The sequence below is a fragment of the Pelmatolapia mariae genome, linkage group LG5 (assembly GCF_036321145.2).
Source record: "Pelmatolapia mariae isolate MD_Pm_ZW linkage group LG5, Pm_UMD_F_2, whole genome shotgun sequence".
Lineage (NCBI taxonomy): Eukaryota > Metazoa > Chordata > Actinopteri > Cichliformes > Cichlidae > Pelmatolapia > Pelmatolapia mariae.
Window position 1 is genome coordinate 31,614,797 of NC_086231.1, and position 20,162 is coordinate 31,634,958.

The 20,162-nt window shown below is 41.1% G+C and overlaps 1 protein-coding gene across 1 annotated transcript in view; it reads right to left on the reverse strand.

The window, feature by feature from the left end:
* Positions 1–360: 360 nt before the first annotated feature.
* cntn3b (contactin 3b) overlaps positions 361–20,162 on the reverse strand; it is a 54,198-nt gene continuing 34,396 nt past the window's right edge. The window contains exons 12-23 of the mRNA XM_063474776.1: positions 19,966–20,093; positions 18,039–18,214; positions 15,377–15,494; positions 14,376–14,534; positions 14,098–14,247; positions 9,618–9,688; positions 8,999–9,230; positions 8,459–8,568; positions 7,014–7,200; positions 5,340–5,452; positions 5,074–5,239; positions 361–4,557 (exon numbers count right to left, since the gene is read on the reverse strand). Of these exons, the coding sequence (XP_063330846.1) occupies positions 4,313–4,557; positions 5,074–5,239; positions 5,340–5,452; positions 7,014–7,200; positions 8,459–8,568; positions 8,999–9,230; positions 9,618–9,688; positions 14,098–14,247; positions 14,376–14,534; positions 15,377–15,494; positions 18,039–18,214; positions 19,966–20,093 (1,855 nt within the window). The 3' untranslated portion in view covers positions 361–4,312. The remainder of the gene's footprint in view (positions 4,558–5,073; positions 5,240–5,339; positions 5,453–7,013; positions 7,201–8,458; positions 8,569–8,998; positions 9,231–9,617; positions 9,689–14,097; positions 14,248–14,375; positions 14,535–15,376; positions 15,495–18,038; positions 18,215–19,965; positions 20,094–20,162) is intronic.

The window sequence follows — 20,162 nt, forward strand, 5'->3', positions numbered from 1 at the left end:
GCTCCATGCAGGTTTTATTCGTGTTAGTCAGTTTGTGGTAATTCTGTTAAAACTTAATTTAGCTGAGAACAATTTAAACAACAATAATAACACTCAGGAATAGCTCAGCTAATAACGTAGACCTTTTAGTTGTTATTGTACTTTGTTGTAGCAAATTCTCATACAAATATGCAATCAATCAAATTACCAAACATTCACTAGCACTTTAGGGCTCCGGGGCCCCCTGGGGTCCTTGTTTTGGATTCCAAATTAAAGAAAGCTCCTTGTATGTTAGTAACTGGCTAAAAGCAAGAGAAAACACCAGCAGCTGGAATAAACATTTTTATTAACTTATAGTTTTAGAAAAAAACTCAACACAAATTCACAAACAATGATTAACATGCACAATTTTAGTATACAAGACAGTACAGTTACTTTTCAATATGAAAATGCCATTCTACATGTCAGTATCTCACAGAGATCAATGATTAATACACCAGTATTAAGGTCAGAGAACACACTATAGAAAAGCAGTAAGGTTGTCTTTGATGGCCATATTTAAAAAAGAAATATATGCAAGCTATATACACTGGACCTGGTGCACTTCTAGCAACAACCACAAAAAAACCAAACTGACTGAAATGACTGAATGGATATAAATAGATACGTTGTTGCTCTGTGTTCAATACATTTCAGCCACTCCAATAATCCCTTTATTTACTTTCTTCAGATTGTACTTTGTAGTCTTTTTTATAGCACAAGGTTAGAAACAATACTTTAATTTTCTTATGTGAACATGAGCAGACGTTACACATTAGGCTCAACTACGTCTATGTAAATAAAAGGCAGTTTGAGAAACTGCCACATAATTACGTACTGTAAATTAATAACCTTTTAGCCTGCAATCTGGCGATGAGGTTACCTTATTTGGATATTAATGGAAATATTAACACCACTCAGAAACACGCAAGCTGCTTTGAGGCCCGGTCACACCAGAAAACTGCACACCAAATTCATAAAACAGCCATCACAGCTTGACTGGCTAGTTTGTGAATTACTGGACATACTGTGGAGTTAGGACCACGCTCGAGCTAGGGCTCTTAAATCCTTCTGCTTTCTGTCTACTGGGTTATTTATTCCACGCTGTTATCTTGTTCCGAGGATTCACTCAGTAAAGACTTACCAAATGGTAGAAAAGGTTTGGCACTAGATTGGCTCCAGAGGGAGACATATATGATTAAAGACTTGCCTGACAATCAAAGCAGACTAGTGAAGAGCTATGAAAAAAAAGGTCAGCACTTCAAAAGTGTAAATCATGTGATATACATGTAAAGTTTATGCAACAAAATGTATAATATGCAAAAACACGAAATGTGCAAAGGAAAATGCCACGACTCTCACTTTCTTCTTGTACGTGAACTATAATTTCAGATACTTTGGTCCAACTCATTTTCATAGGAGAATATTTTAAATTTTACTTTAGTACATAGCTGCAAATCGTCCATCATATTTAAGTACTGGAATACAGATAGATGTATCTGTATACTGTACAGCACTTATAGATTAAACAGTATATAGAATTTCACCTGAAATACATCTGGAAAACAATATTTCATGGTTACTGCTCTTTTTAACATGAAAATTAATTACTTTTCATTCCAGTCGGTGTGATATTTTTATAGTTGGCCGGCCAAACCAGGCATTGTCATCGGTTTTACTGTGGGTTCTTGGACTATTTTCTCAATTTTTACAAACCATTCCTTGCCTTGGTGGGTGCACATGCCTGCTGAATCCATTTATGCTTTAAATCAGATAAAATCACAAACGTATTTAGCCGGCTCATCCAATTTAGCTCCAACCCGGGGGAAAAAAAATAGCTAGCTAGATTGCAAACTGCCAGGTCATTAGTACTGTCATAATGGGACATTAAGGACACACAGTTTATGCAAGAGAGAGGATTCGCACCACTGAAGCTCACAGAAACACATCTTTTGTTGAGCAGGATACACTTAAACATACTGCAGTTAAATAAAAGTTGATAGTGCAGCAGAGTAAATTAGCCAGGCTAGCTCCCCTTATTTGGATTCTTATGCTGTAAGCAATGTCAGTGCCACCAAAAATTCACCCATGTTTAACTCAAGGCAAGAAAAGTGACTGCACTGATCAAAGCAAGCCTGAACTGCTCTGGAACTGAAATTTCACCGTTTTAAATGCTGGTGTGACCGGGCCTTTCTGCTCTTGGAAAGAAAGATACAGTAGTACTGCTGCTGGAGCACGACAGGGTTTGTTTTGATGTGCAACTCAAAAGAATAAACCAGCTAATCAATTTCAGGTCACTGCTCCAATTCAAAGTCACAATCTACAACTACACTACAAGCGGAGCAAATACAGTGATTTCTAGTCAAACCAAAACACAACAACAACAGAAAATAAAAAGAATGTCTTTGAAGTTTTCTGATAGGGAGAAAAGTAGTGGAGGACATCTGAAACATCACTGACTGTAACACAACGGAACAAGTGCAATAAGAACACGGCCATCAGTCAATCAAGCAGCTGAATTGTGACAGCTGTAATAATGGGGCAGGAAAATCAATATCCCATTGACTGGTCTGCAGCAGTCTAATCAACAAGCGCGGCGCTTTATGAAACTAGTCAAGGAGCGGATAGGACAGCCTGATTATGTTGGCCGTTTGGACTTTTTTTACGAGGCCGCTGGGGTCCGCACACCTGCTCAGACATTTAAGTGAGGACATCCAGTCACCTTGCATCAATTCCTTGTGCTTTCATTCGACTTTGGGGTGGGGACTTTAGGGAGGGAGGGGGAGTAAAGAGTGCAAAATGCAGACGATGACAGTCTCTAGCTAATAACCGTACGCAGCCCCGTGTTCGGCAAAGGCACAGTAATGTGTAGCAGTTGGGTTGACTGTATCCTTCCACGTGAACATTGTCAGGACCCCAGCAATCACACCTCGGCTTTTACTTGGGTGGCTTTTGACAGACTCATCCACATGATAAAAAGGCGTGAAAAGTAGCTCCCTCAGCAGAGCAGCAATGTTCCTTTGTTAATGTTCAGCTTGGTATGTGTCCAACCGACAGCGATGAGGTGGGGGTAAAATGACAGCCATGCCTTTTGCTCCATTTCCAGTCAGGGCTCTTTCACCACGGTATTCGCATCAATTATTCTGATACCTTAATAGCCCATAAATTATGCTACGGATGGAGTCATACATTTATTATACCACAGACCATAAATACTGAGACCAAAATTTCCGTCATATATCTCAATCCATTGCGGCTTTCCTAAAGCTTCCAACCCCCTTTTGTCGTAGGTGCTCCGGTGTCTCAATGAAAATTTAATCAACATACCATTTCCGATAATGGGTTCTTCTACATGCCGAGTTTCCTATCCTTTCTAACTAATTTCTGCAGAAAAGCAAAGCAAACAATACCTCTGCTGCAACACAAATCTCTCTAAGCTCTCTGAAGAGGAGAGAAAGAGGAAAAAAAATTAATATACCTCTACCGAAGGCACTGTTATCCCAAAGTCCACTGTGCACCGGGCCAGCTGGTCATCTGGGGTGTAGATGGTACATGTTCTCGATACAATGAACTGATCTAGTATACAGGTCGTCTAAATGTAGAGGAGGAACAGTACACATGGGATCTGCTCGACATTGAAATACCAAACGTTTTTATTCTCTGGAATCTGGGCTTTTTTTTTTCTGCTAGGCTGAAAATGTGGATAGGCATTTATTATTTAGAGGAGCATGAAACACAGCAAAATGCCACGATCTATTAGAGTACTGGGAGGGGGAACTTAGCTCAGGAGCCTATGGCTCTTGAACAGTCTTAAGTTTATTTCAGTGCACAGGTTAAGTGGGATTTGGACACAGTTGATCAGTTGGCTATTCATCTTTCACACATTTGACAAAACCTTGTAGAACTTTAAGCCTGCAATGGATGTTTCTGTTCGAAAAGGCTGCACAAATACTGGATAAGTGTGGTTTTAATGACTTGTGAGATGATCAAGTATGGATGCAATCTATCGTTATATTATATCAATTTGCTGAGACAATAACTTATTTTTTTCTTATAGGGTAAAACAAGCAGCCTCTGTTACCTACTTTGGTATGGACTATATATGTAAAGTCGGTTTTAAGGCATTAGTATCTCCAAAGATACTAAGATAAGTCATGTAGACATCAGAACTTCTAAAATGAAACCTAAAGCACGGTGGCACTTATGACACTGGAAAAAATACCAAAAGATTTCATGCACGCAAATCATCACATCTCTATCTGATGGTCCTTTAAGAAGAAGTGGCACGGTCTCTTTAAGAGTTTGGCGCAGTCCGGTCTTTTCCAGCCTTTCCCAGTCCAGCCGCTGAAACCCGGGCCTTGTGCCAGTCCAGTGGAGGGTTAACATAGGACAGGCTGACTGAAGGGATGGAGGGAGAGAGAGGGAGAGCGCTCCATCGGCTGTGATTAAAGATCACCAGATGGAGCAGAGCAACGATGAGGACTGCAGAGTGACACAGCGGGCTGAGGTGACTCGCGCCCGAGCCCCGCGCTCCCATACCTGCAACCGAAAATCCACAGAGCAGCTCGTTAAGAACCAGAACTACCTCTCAACTCAAAGGAAGAAAACCCGCACTCTGCTGTGCTATCCTCTAAATTTCTGACAAGTCATCGTAAATCAAAAACCGAGCGTGACACTTTCCTATATCTACATTATTAGTGCCTTTCAACAGGAGAGGCTATCTAAGTATCCCGAGAAGATAAAATTGGTATCATATCAAAAGAGGAGAGTGCCAAATCGAGCTGCCTCACAATTTTGCACAGCAGCGGGATGGGAGCACAGAACTGCTTTATATGCTGCTGCGCTGAGCAGCCAGTCAACAAGGAATAATAACCCAATGGCAGAGATGGATGACACCGTGCACGCATTTCTAAAAAGGTCGCTTTTCTCGCACTAAGTCTATTACACCTGGTTGGAAAAGGATGCAATGAAGAAAAATTAAATGCTCTCTCTAAATTATGAATTCACCCATAAGATTTATCAGTGGTTAAAAAAAGGAAAAAACAAGAAACTCACTTAATTTATGGATGTGGATAGGCTCACTTCCCACACCTTCGCCGCCCTCGCTCACGGCTTTGATCTGAATGAGATAGTTGTCGTTGGCTGAGAGGCTGAGCTCAGCAGTGGTTCGGTTGGTCAAGACAGTAAGGATGTCATTGTAGCGATGTCTCTTCAGCATCACCTGAGGCAAGGGGGAGTGACTCCGGAAAATGAGCTAATGCAAACACCAACATTATTGTTTCTGGAGATAAATCACAGCTTTGCAAAATAGTGGGACTTACCAAATACCCAGTGACCTTTGACTCTGTCTCCATGGCTACTACAGGGTTCCAGTGCAGCGTAAGTGTGGAGCCAATCATGTTCCATTGTATGTTGAGCGGAGCCCGATCTGGAGCTACAAAAGAAATCAGAAGTAAGTATACAGAGGATATGCTGGTTGCCTTTTTTTAAAAGCATCTTTCTGGAGCAACATTCAAATTCTTGTTTTTTGCTGAATTCCCTACAAATAATTAATTTACTTTTAAAAGAAAACACTCTTTTTAAATAAGACCGAAGTTAATAAACTGCACTGTGGACAACACTTAATGATAATAGGGGAAAACCTGTTGGCATCCCAAAACTGACACTAGTGGAAGGCCAGACTGTACCTATCTCAGAGGCAGTGAGTCATTTAGCTAGAGTCAGGTTAGCCCTAACAAAGAAGAAAATGTTGTTGGAAACTCTTACTGGCAAGATCTACCCCGCAATCCTGACTGTTCATCCTGTTTTAGACATTTTTGAATATGTACCTGACTTTGTTGGTCCCTAAATTACAAACTAACATTCCTATGCCAGATGTTCTCAGACACTCTGGGGATTCCTCACATGAGACACAAGGACCGTGTCACAAACTGCTCGACAGCTTAGCTAGCTGGCTAATAACCCGAGCCATGCAGTAAAAGAAGAACCCTGAGAGAAGTGAGCGTTGTCATGATGTGATATGGCACAGTCGTATCAGGGGCCCAAAGATAAAGTAAAAAGAATAATGGACACACTGCACTTCTTTTACTGGCATAAATGTTCCTTATATATTACATTTATCTTTATATTTGAACTGACTTTTCAATTGATTATGAATCGCTGACTCGGGATCCAAGTTTGAATACCACGAGTTAGTTTCATATCCATGGTAGTGGCTTACAATCCTCTCGACTTGCTTGAGGGTAAAAAGAATAAAATAAAATTGACCAACCCATCAGAAAGTGATTTTTAAGGGAAATCTGCTTGATTTTTCAAATTTGATGTCCTAATGCAAACTGGAAAACTACTCTTTTGTATACTGCTCATCTGATGAGGAGAATACAGTTTTCTTTTCTGTTATTTTTTTCACCATGTTATCATTATTTGTGTAGTGAATAGATTTTTTCCTGCTCTTTCCATACTGAGATTTCCAAAATACATTCATATACTTTTATATATTGTTATAATGCCAGTTCATCTCAGAGGAGCTTATTTTAAGGTAAGGACTCTATTATAATAAAAGAGAACCCCAAAGATCAGACAAACATCTCCTATAAGCAAGCTCTTGGTGAGAGTGGGGAAGAAGAACTCCCCACTGTCCACAAGCAGAGACTACCAGCAGAGCCAAGCTCAGAGGGGGACAGCTTTTGGCTATGACCAGTTTCAGAGGTGTAAGGAAAAAACATAAGAGCATACAAAGATAGGAAAAAATAAGCACAAATGTGGTCTAAACCTGCAGGGGCTGTTTAAACAGATTTGCCAAACTAAAGACGACTTCCTGGATTTGTTGCAGGCGTGACGCAGTTAGGGCTACTTCTGTTTGGAAAAAGGAACAGTCTCAGCACTAACAGTAAAGCTGAACAAATGTGACACCCAGCATGGTGAGGACAGTCCAATGCCAAACTGAAGGTTACCATGTAAAGATACTTTCAATGTGCGTCTGGGGATGGACTCACGTGGCTTCTTTGTGGTGCTGTTGATGGGCGCGGACTGTGGCCCAGGGCCAGCCGTATTGAAAGCAGCCACAGACAGGTAGTACGCAGTATTTGCTTTCAGCCCTGTGATATTAACCAGCGTGTAGTTTCCAGATAAGCGCACTTTGCCAATAGTGTCAGGCTTGGTGTCATCTTCCCAGTACATGACCTGGTAGGAGAAGAAGGGTAAAAAAAAAACGAAAGTCAGGCTCCCAGGTGCAAAGATTCAAGTGGTGCATTTCATTGCATTATTAAAATTCATAATCCATCGTGAAATCTGAAATGCTGTTTGTATTACAGAAAGGGAGGGGGAGGAGGTGGTGAATAATAAATTTTTCACTAGTTGAGTCTCAGTTCCTGATGCACATCCTCTCAGCCGCCCTACTGATATACAGAGGGCATTAGAGAGCCATATGATCACTGACCCAGGAACAAAAATTCTACCTCAAGTCTTTCTAAGTCTAAGGAAAGTGGATCTTAAAGAAAAGAGGTTATGAATAAATCTTGAGAATATTGTTTTTAAAAGAATACTTTAGTTTAGTTTAGCAAAGCATCAGGTCTGTAAAACTAGATGCAGAGCTAACTTTCCCTCAGGCTTTTAGCCAACACTTAGAGGTGCAGGTGACACGATATTTGATAAAGCAAACTTGCCGCTTGCTGTGGGTCATCTTTAATATTCATGTATCTCGTATTAAGTGACGAGACTTGAGTCAATAAGTGATTAAACTGAAATGTGAAGCCTGTCCTACGGGATACCCCTGATTTTCAATTGCCCATAAATTGTTGTATTTCCAATTTGTTGACAATTAAAGTCATGTTTAATAAAGATCAGAAATCAAATCTTCTCAGCAGGATTATTAAATCTGAACGTCGACTGAATTTACAAGTCCAACAACATCTACTTAAAAGCTGAGTGCCTCATACGTGTAGTCCTTGGTTTCCATACTGTTGGTGGCCTATTGAGATTCAGCAGCCTAAATCCACTTCAGAACCACATTTGGAGAATTGAGCTCTGTTCTGAAAGGACAATGTGGCCAGCACTATGGCAACTGCAGAGCTTTGTGCAAAGGGCCAGAGGTGACAGATACTGAAAGAGCACAGGAGGAGGGAGACTAAAAACAGCAAAGCCTTCTTTGCATTCTTGAAGCGATGAGGGATTTTTATTTTCCTCTCATGGGTTCAGTGTTGGGGTGCCAAAGTATTGCGATCACTTTGTGATGGTAACGCATTAAACAAAGTCTCTTCTGAGATATATGCAAAGATACTGGAGAATATCATAAGTTAAAGCGAGAGACTCATTTAAAAAAAACAAAAAAAACAATGGATAAAACAGATAAACAAGGCACAGGGAAAGGCCCACTTATCATGTTATTTGAAAGGGAAATAAAAAAAGAGAGAAAAGAATATGATTTTGTAGCAGGTCGTACCTCGTATCCAAGCACTCTTTCAGGGATGGTGGGAAGAGCTTCCCAGCTCACTTCAATTTGTGCTGCAGACACACTTCTAGCCCTAACCCTCTTAGGAGCCACACTGGGGACTGCAAAAATAGAGCAGAAATGTGGTAAGAATCCCACAGACTCATCCAACACCATCACACACACTAATAGCAATAAGAGGTAAGGCACAAAATAGACCTGTAGTTTCACTGAAAAGCTATTTCCCCCGCTCTCTTTTAATGGGATCTGTGACTGACATAAGGGAAGACTATCTGCCCGGCAAATTCAATTAACAGGATACCTCCCTGACAGTGCGGTGTGGTAAGAGTCTGCTAGGATTTCCTGTAATCTACCAGCACGATAACTAATATCAAGTTGACATTCCCAGCTTGAGAGTGGAAGGAAATAACAGCACTGGAAAAAAAGGAGCTCATTTCATGATTACTATTCAAGGTCATGGTTATAAGGAGGGAGATTATAGCTTATTTAAGCGTCACTCTCTGCCGCCAGGCTGAGAAGTCTGTACCCTACCTTCCTCTGCCGAGTACACGACGGCGATAGAGCTGAAGGGCCCCTCGCCTCGGTTGTTGTATGCCCCCACTTTGACGTCAAAAGGCGAGAAGGGTGGGATGGTGTCATTTCGGAAGACGTAACGCGCCGCGGGTGTGGAGATAACCGCTCGCGTCCACGTGACCGTGCCCACAGGCCTGAAGGCGATGATGTAGCCGAAGCCCTCTCCGTTCTGCAGTTCCTCAGGCACAGGCTGGGAGCAAAACACAAAACTATAGTGATATTAAAACGCATACAGACAAAAAAACAGACAGGCCCGTCTCTGCACTGTGCCTCGACTAAGGGATATCGTGAATAGACACAGCCCCTTTCTCAGCTGCCACCACCTAGAAGCCTCCACAAATGCCTTTTACCTTATCTTTTCTTTTCATATGTGATTGTGGCTAAAGAGCACAGTTCTTTCTAAAGAAAGTGTCCCCATCCCTGCTTTTGGAGGAATAAATGGCACTTGGGGGCTGAGCCAGATGAATGGTGTCTCCTTCTAATGGGGGTCATAAAATTGCTCCTTTCAATTCTGCACAATTAAGCAAAACCATTACCCGGCAATGGAGAGAACAGTAAAATGTGACAGATGACTTACCTCCCATGTTATCACTAATTCAGACTTTGTGCCGCCTCCACCTCCAACATCAGTGGGAGCTGTATCAGGAACTGAGAGGTAAAGCCCAAAGGGGAGCAATTAGAACACAGTTTACAAAGCTCAACGACAAGCCTCGACTGTACTTGTAACCTTATGACGAGTATGCCAGCTGCAGATACTTCGCCTTCCATTTTACACCCCACAAATCCCCCACTTTGTGCAAACACAAGCATTGCAGAGAATAGTGACTTACAGACTTTGCCCAAATGTCAGCGTGCATACACCACAAGCCAAGATTTGTAATATTTTGCAAATGACATTTGACTCAACCCACTCCTTTTCAATTCCCACTAGGCTGTTTGTGCACTGCAGCGTGCTGGAAAAAACGACAGTGTAGGTGGAGGAGCACTCAAGCACGTCCTCATAGTATCCTTTCGTAAGTGGAGCCCTGATTTAGTAAGCAGCGTTTGTGTTTGAAGCCCAGGAGTGGTTGAATGCTTGGAATTGAGATTCCTTTTTTTTCCTACCCAGACTCGATATCCTTCTTTTTTTTGCCATACCTACAACTTTAACTACAATAAAACAATCATTATATATAAACAAAGTTATATGAAAAATATAACTGAAAAATATAAAATGTTATGATTTAGAAAATATTTGAGAGTTTCTGTAACACTTTAAGGCTTTGCATGCTGCTCTACTGAAGCAGAAGATGCATGGTTTAAGCTACGTACGCCAGGTCTGCAAAGGGGCTAAAAAATGTGCGTATTTTCAAGAGACGGGGCAACATAGGATAGAGTAAAATGACAGGCTCATCAAAGAAGCCTTAAAATTGCTAAAGCGTACCTGTTATGCTTATTTGATGCTCTATATTCTTTGACTCTACTAGAGTAGCTTTCCATGATTCCCAGTTCAGACTAGTCCTCTTTTCTTGGTGCGGCCCCTCATTTCATCCTCTGTCTGAAATAAGCTGTTTTAGTTCCTTCTGCAAAGTGAACTTCTAAAGTGAGTGATTTAGCCTATAAATGCTTCATTTTTAGTAATGTGACAGAGCAAGAGTGTGAAGGATCAGTTTCCAGTTGACACAAAATCTAAGGTCCATAGCCAGATAGTTCTTCTCTATTCTGACCAGGCCTAGTTGGGCAAACACACAGGACAAGGTCAGACTTTACTCCAATCAGTAGCAAAAATGCAAAATAATATTTAGAAAAAGTATAAACCTCACAGTTTACCCCATAATAACAAAGTGATAATGTGCTTGAAATTCTTGCAATTTTTTTAAAAAATAAAAGCCAAAACTATAACATGTACATCAGTATTCATAGCCTTTAACACATAAAATTTAGCTCAAGAATTGTCTGCAGACCTCCAAGACAGGACTGCACTGAGGCACAGAAACATCCCTGCAGCACTTTAGGTCCCAATGAGCACAGTGGTCTCCATCATCTGTAAACAGAAAAAGTTTTGAACTAACAGGAGTCTTCCCTGAGTTATCAGGGAGAATGGCCTTAGTCAGGGAGGTGACCAAGAATCCAGTAGTCATTCTGATAAAGTTCCAGCATTGTACTGTGGAGAGAGGAGAAGCTTCCAGAAGGCCACCTATTTCTGCAGTATTCCACCGATCAGGCCTGTATGGTAGAGTTGCCAGATAGAAGCAACTCCTCAGTAAAGGGCACATCACAGCCTGGCTGGAGTTTGGCAAAAAGCACCTGAAGGACTCTCAAACCATGAGAAGCAAAATCCTCTGGTCTGATGAAATGAAGATTGAACTGCTGGTCTGAATGTCAAGCCTCCATGTCTGGGGAAACCAGGCACTGCTCATCACCAGGCCAATGCCAACCCTACAGTGAAGCATGGTGGTGGCAGCATTACTGTGGTCATGTTTTTTATTATGGGGTATTTTGTGTGAATTTAACCAGTGTTGGAATAAGGCTATAACATAACAAAATGTGGAACCACTATAAATACTTGTAAATCACAAACCTTATGTTCATTTTTACTTGTGTATCTCTCTAAATTTCAAAACATTTAAAATGGAAACACCATGGAGTTTCTTGGTTTTTCAGAAGAATAAGCTACTTCATTATTTACACCCTGCTAGTACTGGTTTGGAACCCTTTCTGCCTTCAGAACTGCCTTAATTCTTTGCCTTAATTCATTTCTCAGAGATTTTGGTTCATGTTGACACGATAGCATCACATAGTTGCTCCAGATTTGCTGGCAGCACATTCATGAATGTGAATCTCCTGTTTCACCACATCCCAAAGTATTGGATTGAGATCTGATGAGATTTGAGTACTGTGAACTTCCTGTCATGTTCAAGAAATCAGTTTGAGGTAAACAAGGACATGGTCAACAACAAAACTCAAGTACGTTGTGGTGCTGAAACGATGCTCAGTTGTTACTAAGGAGATCAAGATCTGCCAAAACAACTGTCCCACACTCTATTTTACCAACATCGCCTACACCACTGATGCAAGGAGGGCTGGCTCCACTCTTCTATGTTATTTACACTAAACTGACCATACCACTGGAATGCTGCAGCTGAGACTCGGACTCATCAGACCAGGTAACGTGTTTCCAAACTCCTGTCCAGTTTGGTGGGCCGACAAATTTACAGACTAGCGAATACTGCTGGTAGTATTACCTATTTGCTTATCTGTTGGTATCATCATTCGCAATAAATTCCCACAAATGAAAATGTAAAAAGTAAAAAAGAGGGAGGTTGAAACACAGTTCATTCTTACTACATACTTTGTCCACTAGAGGGCATTCTGCAACATCCCTGTTGGCAACACAGCTTTGAAGTGCCACAAAAACATTAACCAGCTGATCCGAGCACTGCAGGGTAATGAGTAAATAAATGACTAAACATAACCAACTAGAGCAGGGCGATATGACCAAAAATATTTATCACGATATACATTTAAAAATTTGCGATAACGATATAACTGACGATATAATTGACACTAGACAAAATACTTTACAACTCCACAACTTTATTAGTGCAAAAAAACCCCATCAATGTAGTTTCACTTAAACAAGCAGCTGTTTTTTATGTGCATTAAAGTTATATAAAAATTTAACAGTGCAAATGCAAATTCCTTGCTGACAGTTTAACCAAAAGGCATTTCCAGTGGAAATTGGCCGACATATCCTCAGCATAACCATGTATAATATCCACAAAACTTAAAAAGAGGTTATATACACACAATACGGTAATATTATGTTGAAGCACAGTACGTATCACTCCGCGAGGCTTCTGCCTACGATAGCCGTAATGCTCCAACAATCCATCAAGCGGTGCGGCTTCGTAGCTTAGCAAAGTCGTACTAAAACATTTGACAGATTTTCGAGCGCCGTGTACCACATAAAATCGTTTCAAGGTCAGTAAACACAACCAGAATTCATACATAAGGCACACAGGATTATAAGGGGCACTCTTGATTTTCAGAAAAATCAAAGGATTGATTTTAATGGTGCTGTATTTTCCCCAAAACACGGTAATAACGATGGCCCGCTAGCATGCTCTACCAAAAATAGTGCTTTGTTGTGTATCTGACGGACGAAAGCTAAACCAGTTCCACACCACTGAAGTTGCAGCATTTTTACAAACCAATTCTAGTTCATCTGTTTCATTCAACGATCCGCTTTCGCCCTTCTCATTCTCCGTCGCCGCCATGCTTTTTCCGCCATGTGCGTATGAAAACAAAGGCACTGTGCATGCGCGTTTTACCCATATTCTATCGCGATATTTCATTTTCTTATCGTTGCCCAACATTATACCGGTATTACCGTGAACGGTATGATATGACCCAGCCCTATAACCAATGCTGGTGAAATCTGTTATATATCGAATATATTGGAATATCAGATTTTTAAATGACCAAATATCGGTATTGATATCCTAAAAAAAACCAACCCTATATTGGTTGGGATCTACTACAGATGGATGTGCGGGAAAATCCAGCAGATCAGCAGTTTCAGCTTTCTTCTCCATCCTGATACTTGGGTTAATCTTCAGCAGGTAATCTTTACCATATCTAAAATGCTATAATGCACTGAGTTGCTACTATGTGACTGGGTGATTTGATGTTTAATTATCAAGCAATTTATCGTTTCTACCTAATGAAGTATGTGGTATTCATTCCTGTGAAATCATCTGTAGCATAGCAGTCACTTTCTTGGACATATTAACTTTAGCTCACTATCACACCATTGCAAGTGTTTTTGTAAAAAAAAAAAAAAGTACTCCGCCGTCAAGCAAACTGGCAATAACATCAAAAACCGCCAACACAAATAAAATAAGCGTTACTTTTGGAATTGATTTTCCACAGTTCTGTGGTTGTGCTATAATCTCAACTCATTTTTTGCCAAGGAAGACATAGAGTCCCAGAAAGTGAACATTTTAAAGTAAAGCTGATCCATCGGTGCTTATATCTGTTAATGTGTGTAGCTTTCATTTTTTTGATGTACATACTTGCATCCTCCGTCCTGGTCTTGGCTGAGGCTGGGCTAGGCTCGCCAAGCCCTACAGCATTGCGTGCCACCACCCTGAACTCGTACTCCACCCACGCATTCAGACCCACCACCGTGGCTGTCAGCATGTTACCATTGACCACCTCTGGCACTGCAAAGTGGAAATTCAGTTCTTTAATAGAAAAAAAATTGAACGCTAAACAACTGGACTCCAACTGAATGATGAGCAAATAAATATCCAGGCAAAATAAATACTACAGAAGCCTCTTTTCAGCGTACCTGTGTCTACAGCCTGCCAGCCCACGGTAAAAGGAGTTCGAGCCTGGATGATGTAGCCGGTGATGGGGCTGCCGTTGTCCCTTCCGGGAGTCCAGGATAACTGTGCTGTACTGTCTGTGATTTCCTCCACTGATACCTTGTCCGGAGGACCTGGGGGACCTGCATCAATCAGACAGTGACGAGGGTGAACCCAAGGTGAGCACCCATTTAAAAAAAGCCTCCTCTCATCAAGCTCATAAAGACTTGTACACATTGTTACATATCAAGGCCATCACACTCGCTTTAATTAAGGGCTGCGCCCTTGGTGTGTACACGCTTTATGTGTGTGTACGTGTGCGAGTGTGGGATTCTTAAGTGATGAGTTCACTGGCTGTGGAAAGATAAAGTGAATGGGATCGTTTATTAGAAAAGGAAATAGGTGCTTCATGAGGAGGAGACATCAGTAAGTAGAAAAAGGAAAGAATAGAAAAGCGAGTGTTTGCGACTACAACATGCTCAGTCTTTACCATGTTATAGCCGTTTGCTTTGCTGCTCCATTATTCAAATGCTTTCCATGATATTTTGCCGATGTGTAAATGAGCCAATTACAGTCATTTTCTGTGATAAACATTGCCTTCTCAAAGCACCTGGGACAGCTATTAGAGTTTGTTTAGGGCATGAATACCAATGTAAATCATCAGAGATACGCTTGTACACGGAGCCAGATACACCAGGCACATATCAACAAAGCTACCTCAGCTACCTCACACACCAGAGCGAGCGTGTACACCATTACTGCATTTCAGTAACAAGTACAGTATATATTGTAAACAGGAGCTGATGTTTCAGACTGAGACAGCATCCATTTTTGCTTCCCCATCGTGTATCTTTAGCGAGAGCCTCGGGGATGTTTCGCACCCTTCTGTCAAACTTTTTTTGCTTTGAATACTTTTACACACGCTGTGTGGTAGCCGTGCTACGGCGCTTACACAAAAGCAACCGAAATCTGGCCCTTCTCTTACCTTTGACGACCAAAATGGCAGAGGTGGACAGGCTTTCCACGTCAGTGTCAATAACACAGACATATTTCCCACCGTGGTTCAGCTGGATGTTACGAATCATCAGATCCCCTGATATGCTCTGAAAGAGAGAAATAAGGTTAAGTAAGAGATGTAGCGTTAATTAATCTTTCAGCCTGTGGCTCTGGGATGCTTTTACATTTCATAACATCCAATACAATCACAGCGACTCCGGGCCGCTGATTTTTGCATCTTTCAAACACAAACAACTGACATGGCAGATGTACTCTGAGCAAATAACCCTATTGGCCGTCCTTCAGGCACTATCTAACCAACCGGCCTCCAAACCCCCTGTAAACAACTACCAGCTACACACAGGACACACAAAACAAACACAGTCGAGCTAATTGGCAAAGCAATCCTAATTATTCTCTAATTACACAAGCTCAAGCAAGATATGAGTCTAACTCCCAGTGTAAAGAGTAAATATTATTTTACATGGGCTGCATGCATGTGATGGCCGTGAGGAACACGCAGCGAAACACAGCAGCAAATGTTAACTTTCTTATCTGGAAAAGGGGAGTTACTGTGTGTGGCTACATAAAGCAGAATTACCTTAAAAAGGAGGTTGTAATTCTGCATTTTTCTTTGTTTTCAAAAAGAATGAAAATCATTCTTTATTCCTAACACCTTCTAGTGCTTTCGACTACAAAGACACCTCTTCTAAAAACAACTAGCAAGTACGGTGCATAGCTCATTTCTCTGTACTGAATATGTTAGCAATCAGAATAGTTTTTTTTTCCAGCATCCGTGAAATATTTGTTAATTTTAAAATTCATGTGGGAAAACGCGGCACAAAATTACTCATCAGTCGTACGCGGCGAATCTAAACTGCGCAGCTGATTTAGCTTTTCATAGCTCGCTTAAATATTCTTTCAGTGCATTCCAATTAGCCGAGCATTCATCACATCGCAATGAAACAACCTAACCTAAAAGCTATCATGCTACACTTCAGCATGTCTGTGTCATTCAGTCATCTTGTAAAGCGAGATATTATTAGAGCCCTCTTGCACAGCGTGACATGCACTTGCTACTGTACAGCATCAGATGGGTCTTTGGGGGGGATCAACTGATTGATTGTTTGGGGGTTTTCTGATGGGTGCTCAAAGGCAATAAGAAAAGTATGGAAAGTCAGCAGACTTAATACGCTTTATCCAGGCAACATTACTCTGCACTCATTTGGACTGCTGATGGGAGTCGGGCCTTTTGAAAGTCACCTCTTGAAGTGGCCTGTCACAAAGCATGTCAGCCAGAGAAAAAGAGTGTGCTGCTTTAGAAACTAGTCACCTGGGGGAGAGCCAGGTAAGACTCACTGCAGTCACAGTAGATCTCATCACCCCCAAAGGCTAGTGATCATAGTTCCACTGTGCCGCGACTGGGCATGAACACCCATGGATCTTCACCTCTCTAAGGCAACTGACAAAGCAGAGCTGAGCCGAATGGCACTTCTATGCACCCAAGGGATAAAGTGACTATCTTTCTCGCTCTTTTTTTTCTCTTTTACCCTTCCTTTCATCTTCTCTCCTCTTCCCTGACAGTTTTGAAGCGCCATGCCTGATTCTCCTTCCAATGTCAGCCGCCACCTGGCCGACCCGAGAGCTTGCGATGCGTCGCAGGCTTCCTGCCTTGGCAGGAAGGAAGTGATGAGGCAGATTTGCTTTAATTATGTTAATTAATTCATCAGAAGCTGTTGAGCAGTGGGTTGGTAATCTCTCTGGACAGGGGAAACAGACTCTGTGAAAACTATCTCTCATTAAATGCCTATGCACAGTTCAATGTCATTAGTAATTGCCATTTGCTTTCATGAAGAAACGAGTGCGCCGTGTCCACAAAACCGTGAGCGTATTGAGATACGATGTCAACTATTACCACATGAATGGCAGTGATCAGACTCTAAAACCTCGGATGATAAGCGGCGGTATGTGAAGCAAAAAGAGTGTGCATGGCAATTTGAAACTGACAAGCTCTGAACAATTAACTTTGCCCTTCATCAAAAGGAACAAATATTCAACAACAAAAAAAAAAAAAGGCGTCACTTATCAATATTTCAAGGCATATGGATTTCAAATGAACATTTACTGGTGCCAGGCCTGCCCTTGGTGAATGCCAGCCAGCTCATTACTTAATTATTTCGGGACTCTAGATTCATAAATAGGTATGCAAATTCAATTACGGCGCAGGGAGATGATAAGAAAATGTTCTCCCTTGAGGTATGGGAATTAGAAGTTGAAGGGATGAAAAGTATAAAGACTTTATTAACGAGGGCCTTCTGTAAGACTAAAATGGCATTTCACCGATATATTTTTAGCGGTGTAACACATGGCAGCTTGGACAGGCAATTCAAAAGGTAAGGATCCCGATTACAGAGCTGATATCGCCATTCACCGAGGGTGTAACTGATATCGCTACCTTTTTGAAATTCTGTTCACAACTGACCACAGAGAAACTTTCAAATCTTCGCCTAAATCTCTTCGTTTGAGTATTATTAGGGTTTATGAAGCTCTCAGCCGGGCTGTGGAGCATACCCTTGCGCGTTACACACTGTGTCCCAATTAATCCCAGAGTAGCCAGAAAGTATCTGAGTTTAATGCTCGACATGACTCACCCCACCCACTCTTTCAAAATGATCGCTGTCTCGCTGGAAGTCGATGAGCTGGCCGTTGAATGCCCACGAGAAAGAGACATCCAGAGCTGGATCGGAGGCAATCTGGCAGGGTAACACGATGCTCTCGCCAACAATAATCTCCATGTTAGTAGGCCTCATGGTGATTCTGGTGGGCTCTGGCCAGACAACAGATGACAGCACAAGCATGTTAATATCTCTGCCACTGAAACCTCTAACACCACCATGACCCCTGCAACTGCCATTTCACTCCAATTCGCAGCTAAACCGAGCAACAGTCATTAAATTACCCATGAATGTGCGCTTTTTTTCTGATTTTAATAAGCACTTAAATTCCAAGCCTGTCCATTAGTAACATTTAATGACTTTGTGGGTTCACATTTTATCTCCCTAGATCAATTTGGACGAAAAAAAAAAAAGTTGTTTGAAACAGGATTACTGAGATGGGAGCACATTCTTACTGGTGACTGTGGTGGATTGGGGGCCTCAGAGTATGTTGACAAAAGGTCACAGTAATTAAATTTCATGACATTAAATGGTTCAGCTGTCAGCGTATGAGAAGAATAGAAAGTAATGAGAAAAAAAAAGTTGCACACACAACAGATTAAAAATAGGGGACTACATGAACGTGTTATGTCATTGCACTCATAAATAATGACCTTTAACTAAATCAATGATAAGCATTTGTTGCTTACTTAACTGTTATTTTAGCTGCTATTTACCAGGCCCATTAATTTTACAATATCCTTGCTTGATAACACACGCAATAAGCTGAAAGAAACAAATACATAAAAATAAGGACAAGAAAAAGCTGACTTTTATTTTGGAAATACTTCAAGGAAACGGTCTATTTGCTAATAAGAAAATTTCCCTTTAAAGTCTTGTCAACTATACGGTATTTGAAGTTACTTTAACAAAAACAATCAAATCAAATTTGGCATATAAGAGCAGAAAACTCGCCATAGTCCAGGATAACATCAGCCCCGGATTCTGCCCTGCCTGATTTTGTTGTGGACTTACCAAACTCACTGATTCACCATTCAGTACTTCTCTAAATAGAAATTTTGACAATGCCTGCTGACTTAAAAATATCAATGAGTGCATATTTCATAGAATTTTAGTTAGAAGAGCTGAAAGACGAGACTGATAGTCACTACTTCTGCCAGCAGTTACAGGATTTTTTTGGCTCAGCACTTCATGGCTTGTGTTTGAGTACACGTGTATGGCAAGATCATGACCCACCAAAATCCAGCAGTTAGTTTTTAGCCATGTTCTTGGTCCACACAGGGGGGGGGAGAGAGTTTATATTACAAACAAATGTCCAGATGGTTGCTATAACTCAGTCTTTCCTAGCACAATGCTGTATTGCAGCATTGTTGTGGCTGGTAAAGGACAACTGTATTTGTCATCTAATTTTGGATGTTTGCAGCGATTTAAACATGGCCACCTGCACGCTCAATAACCACCATAATCATATTCAGTACTTGTTAAAGTGAAACAGCATCAGCTTTATTATTAGTGTACACACATATGACTGATAATAGCCTCTTATCTTATTTAACTCTCACCAAGAAAGCATGTATTTCCTAAGGTTTCAGAGTTTGTCTTGTTCCTTTATTCCATTTAAAAACGAATTAATTAAGAATTAATTTTCCAAGTTAAAATCTTTAACAACAGCTGTCAAAATCAGGAATGAATGAAAAGCTGTTTTTTTTACGGGGTTTTTTTGGTTTCTTTTCTTCTCTTTGAAATCAAGAACCCATTGTTTGTAAAAATTAGCATAAGCCTTGAGAGGCAAATCAAAGTTCTTGAATGGGAAGCGTGTCAGGTGTGATGACAAAGAAGGGATGGAGCAGACAGTGAAAAGGTTAATTAACTGAGAGCGATTCGACTTTTAGGCCAGACTTACCAGTGACAATCAGTCTTCCTGTTGTGCTTGCCGTCCCAAACTGATTCTTAGCGATACACGTGTAGCTAGCTGCATCCCGTTTGGTTACATTGGCAATCTTTAATGTTCCATCTGGAAGCAAAGCAATCCTGAGAAGAGAGTGGCTTTTTACTGTATTTGGTAAGATAGCGATTGTAAAGTAGGACTACAGTGTTCAG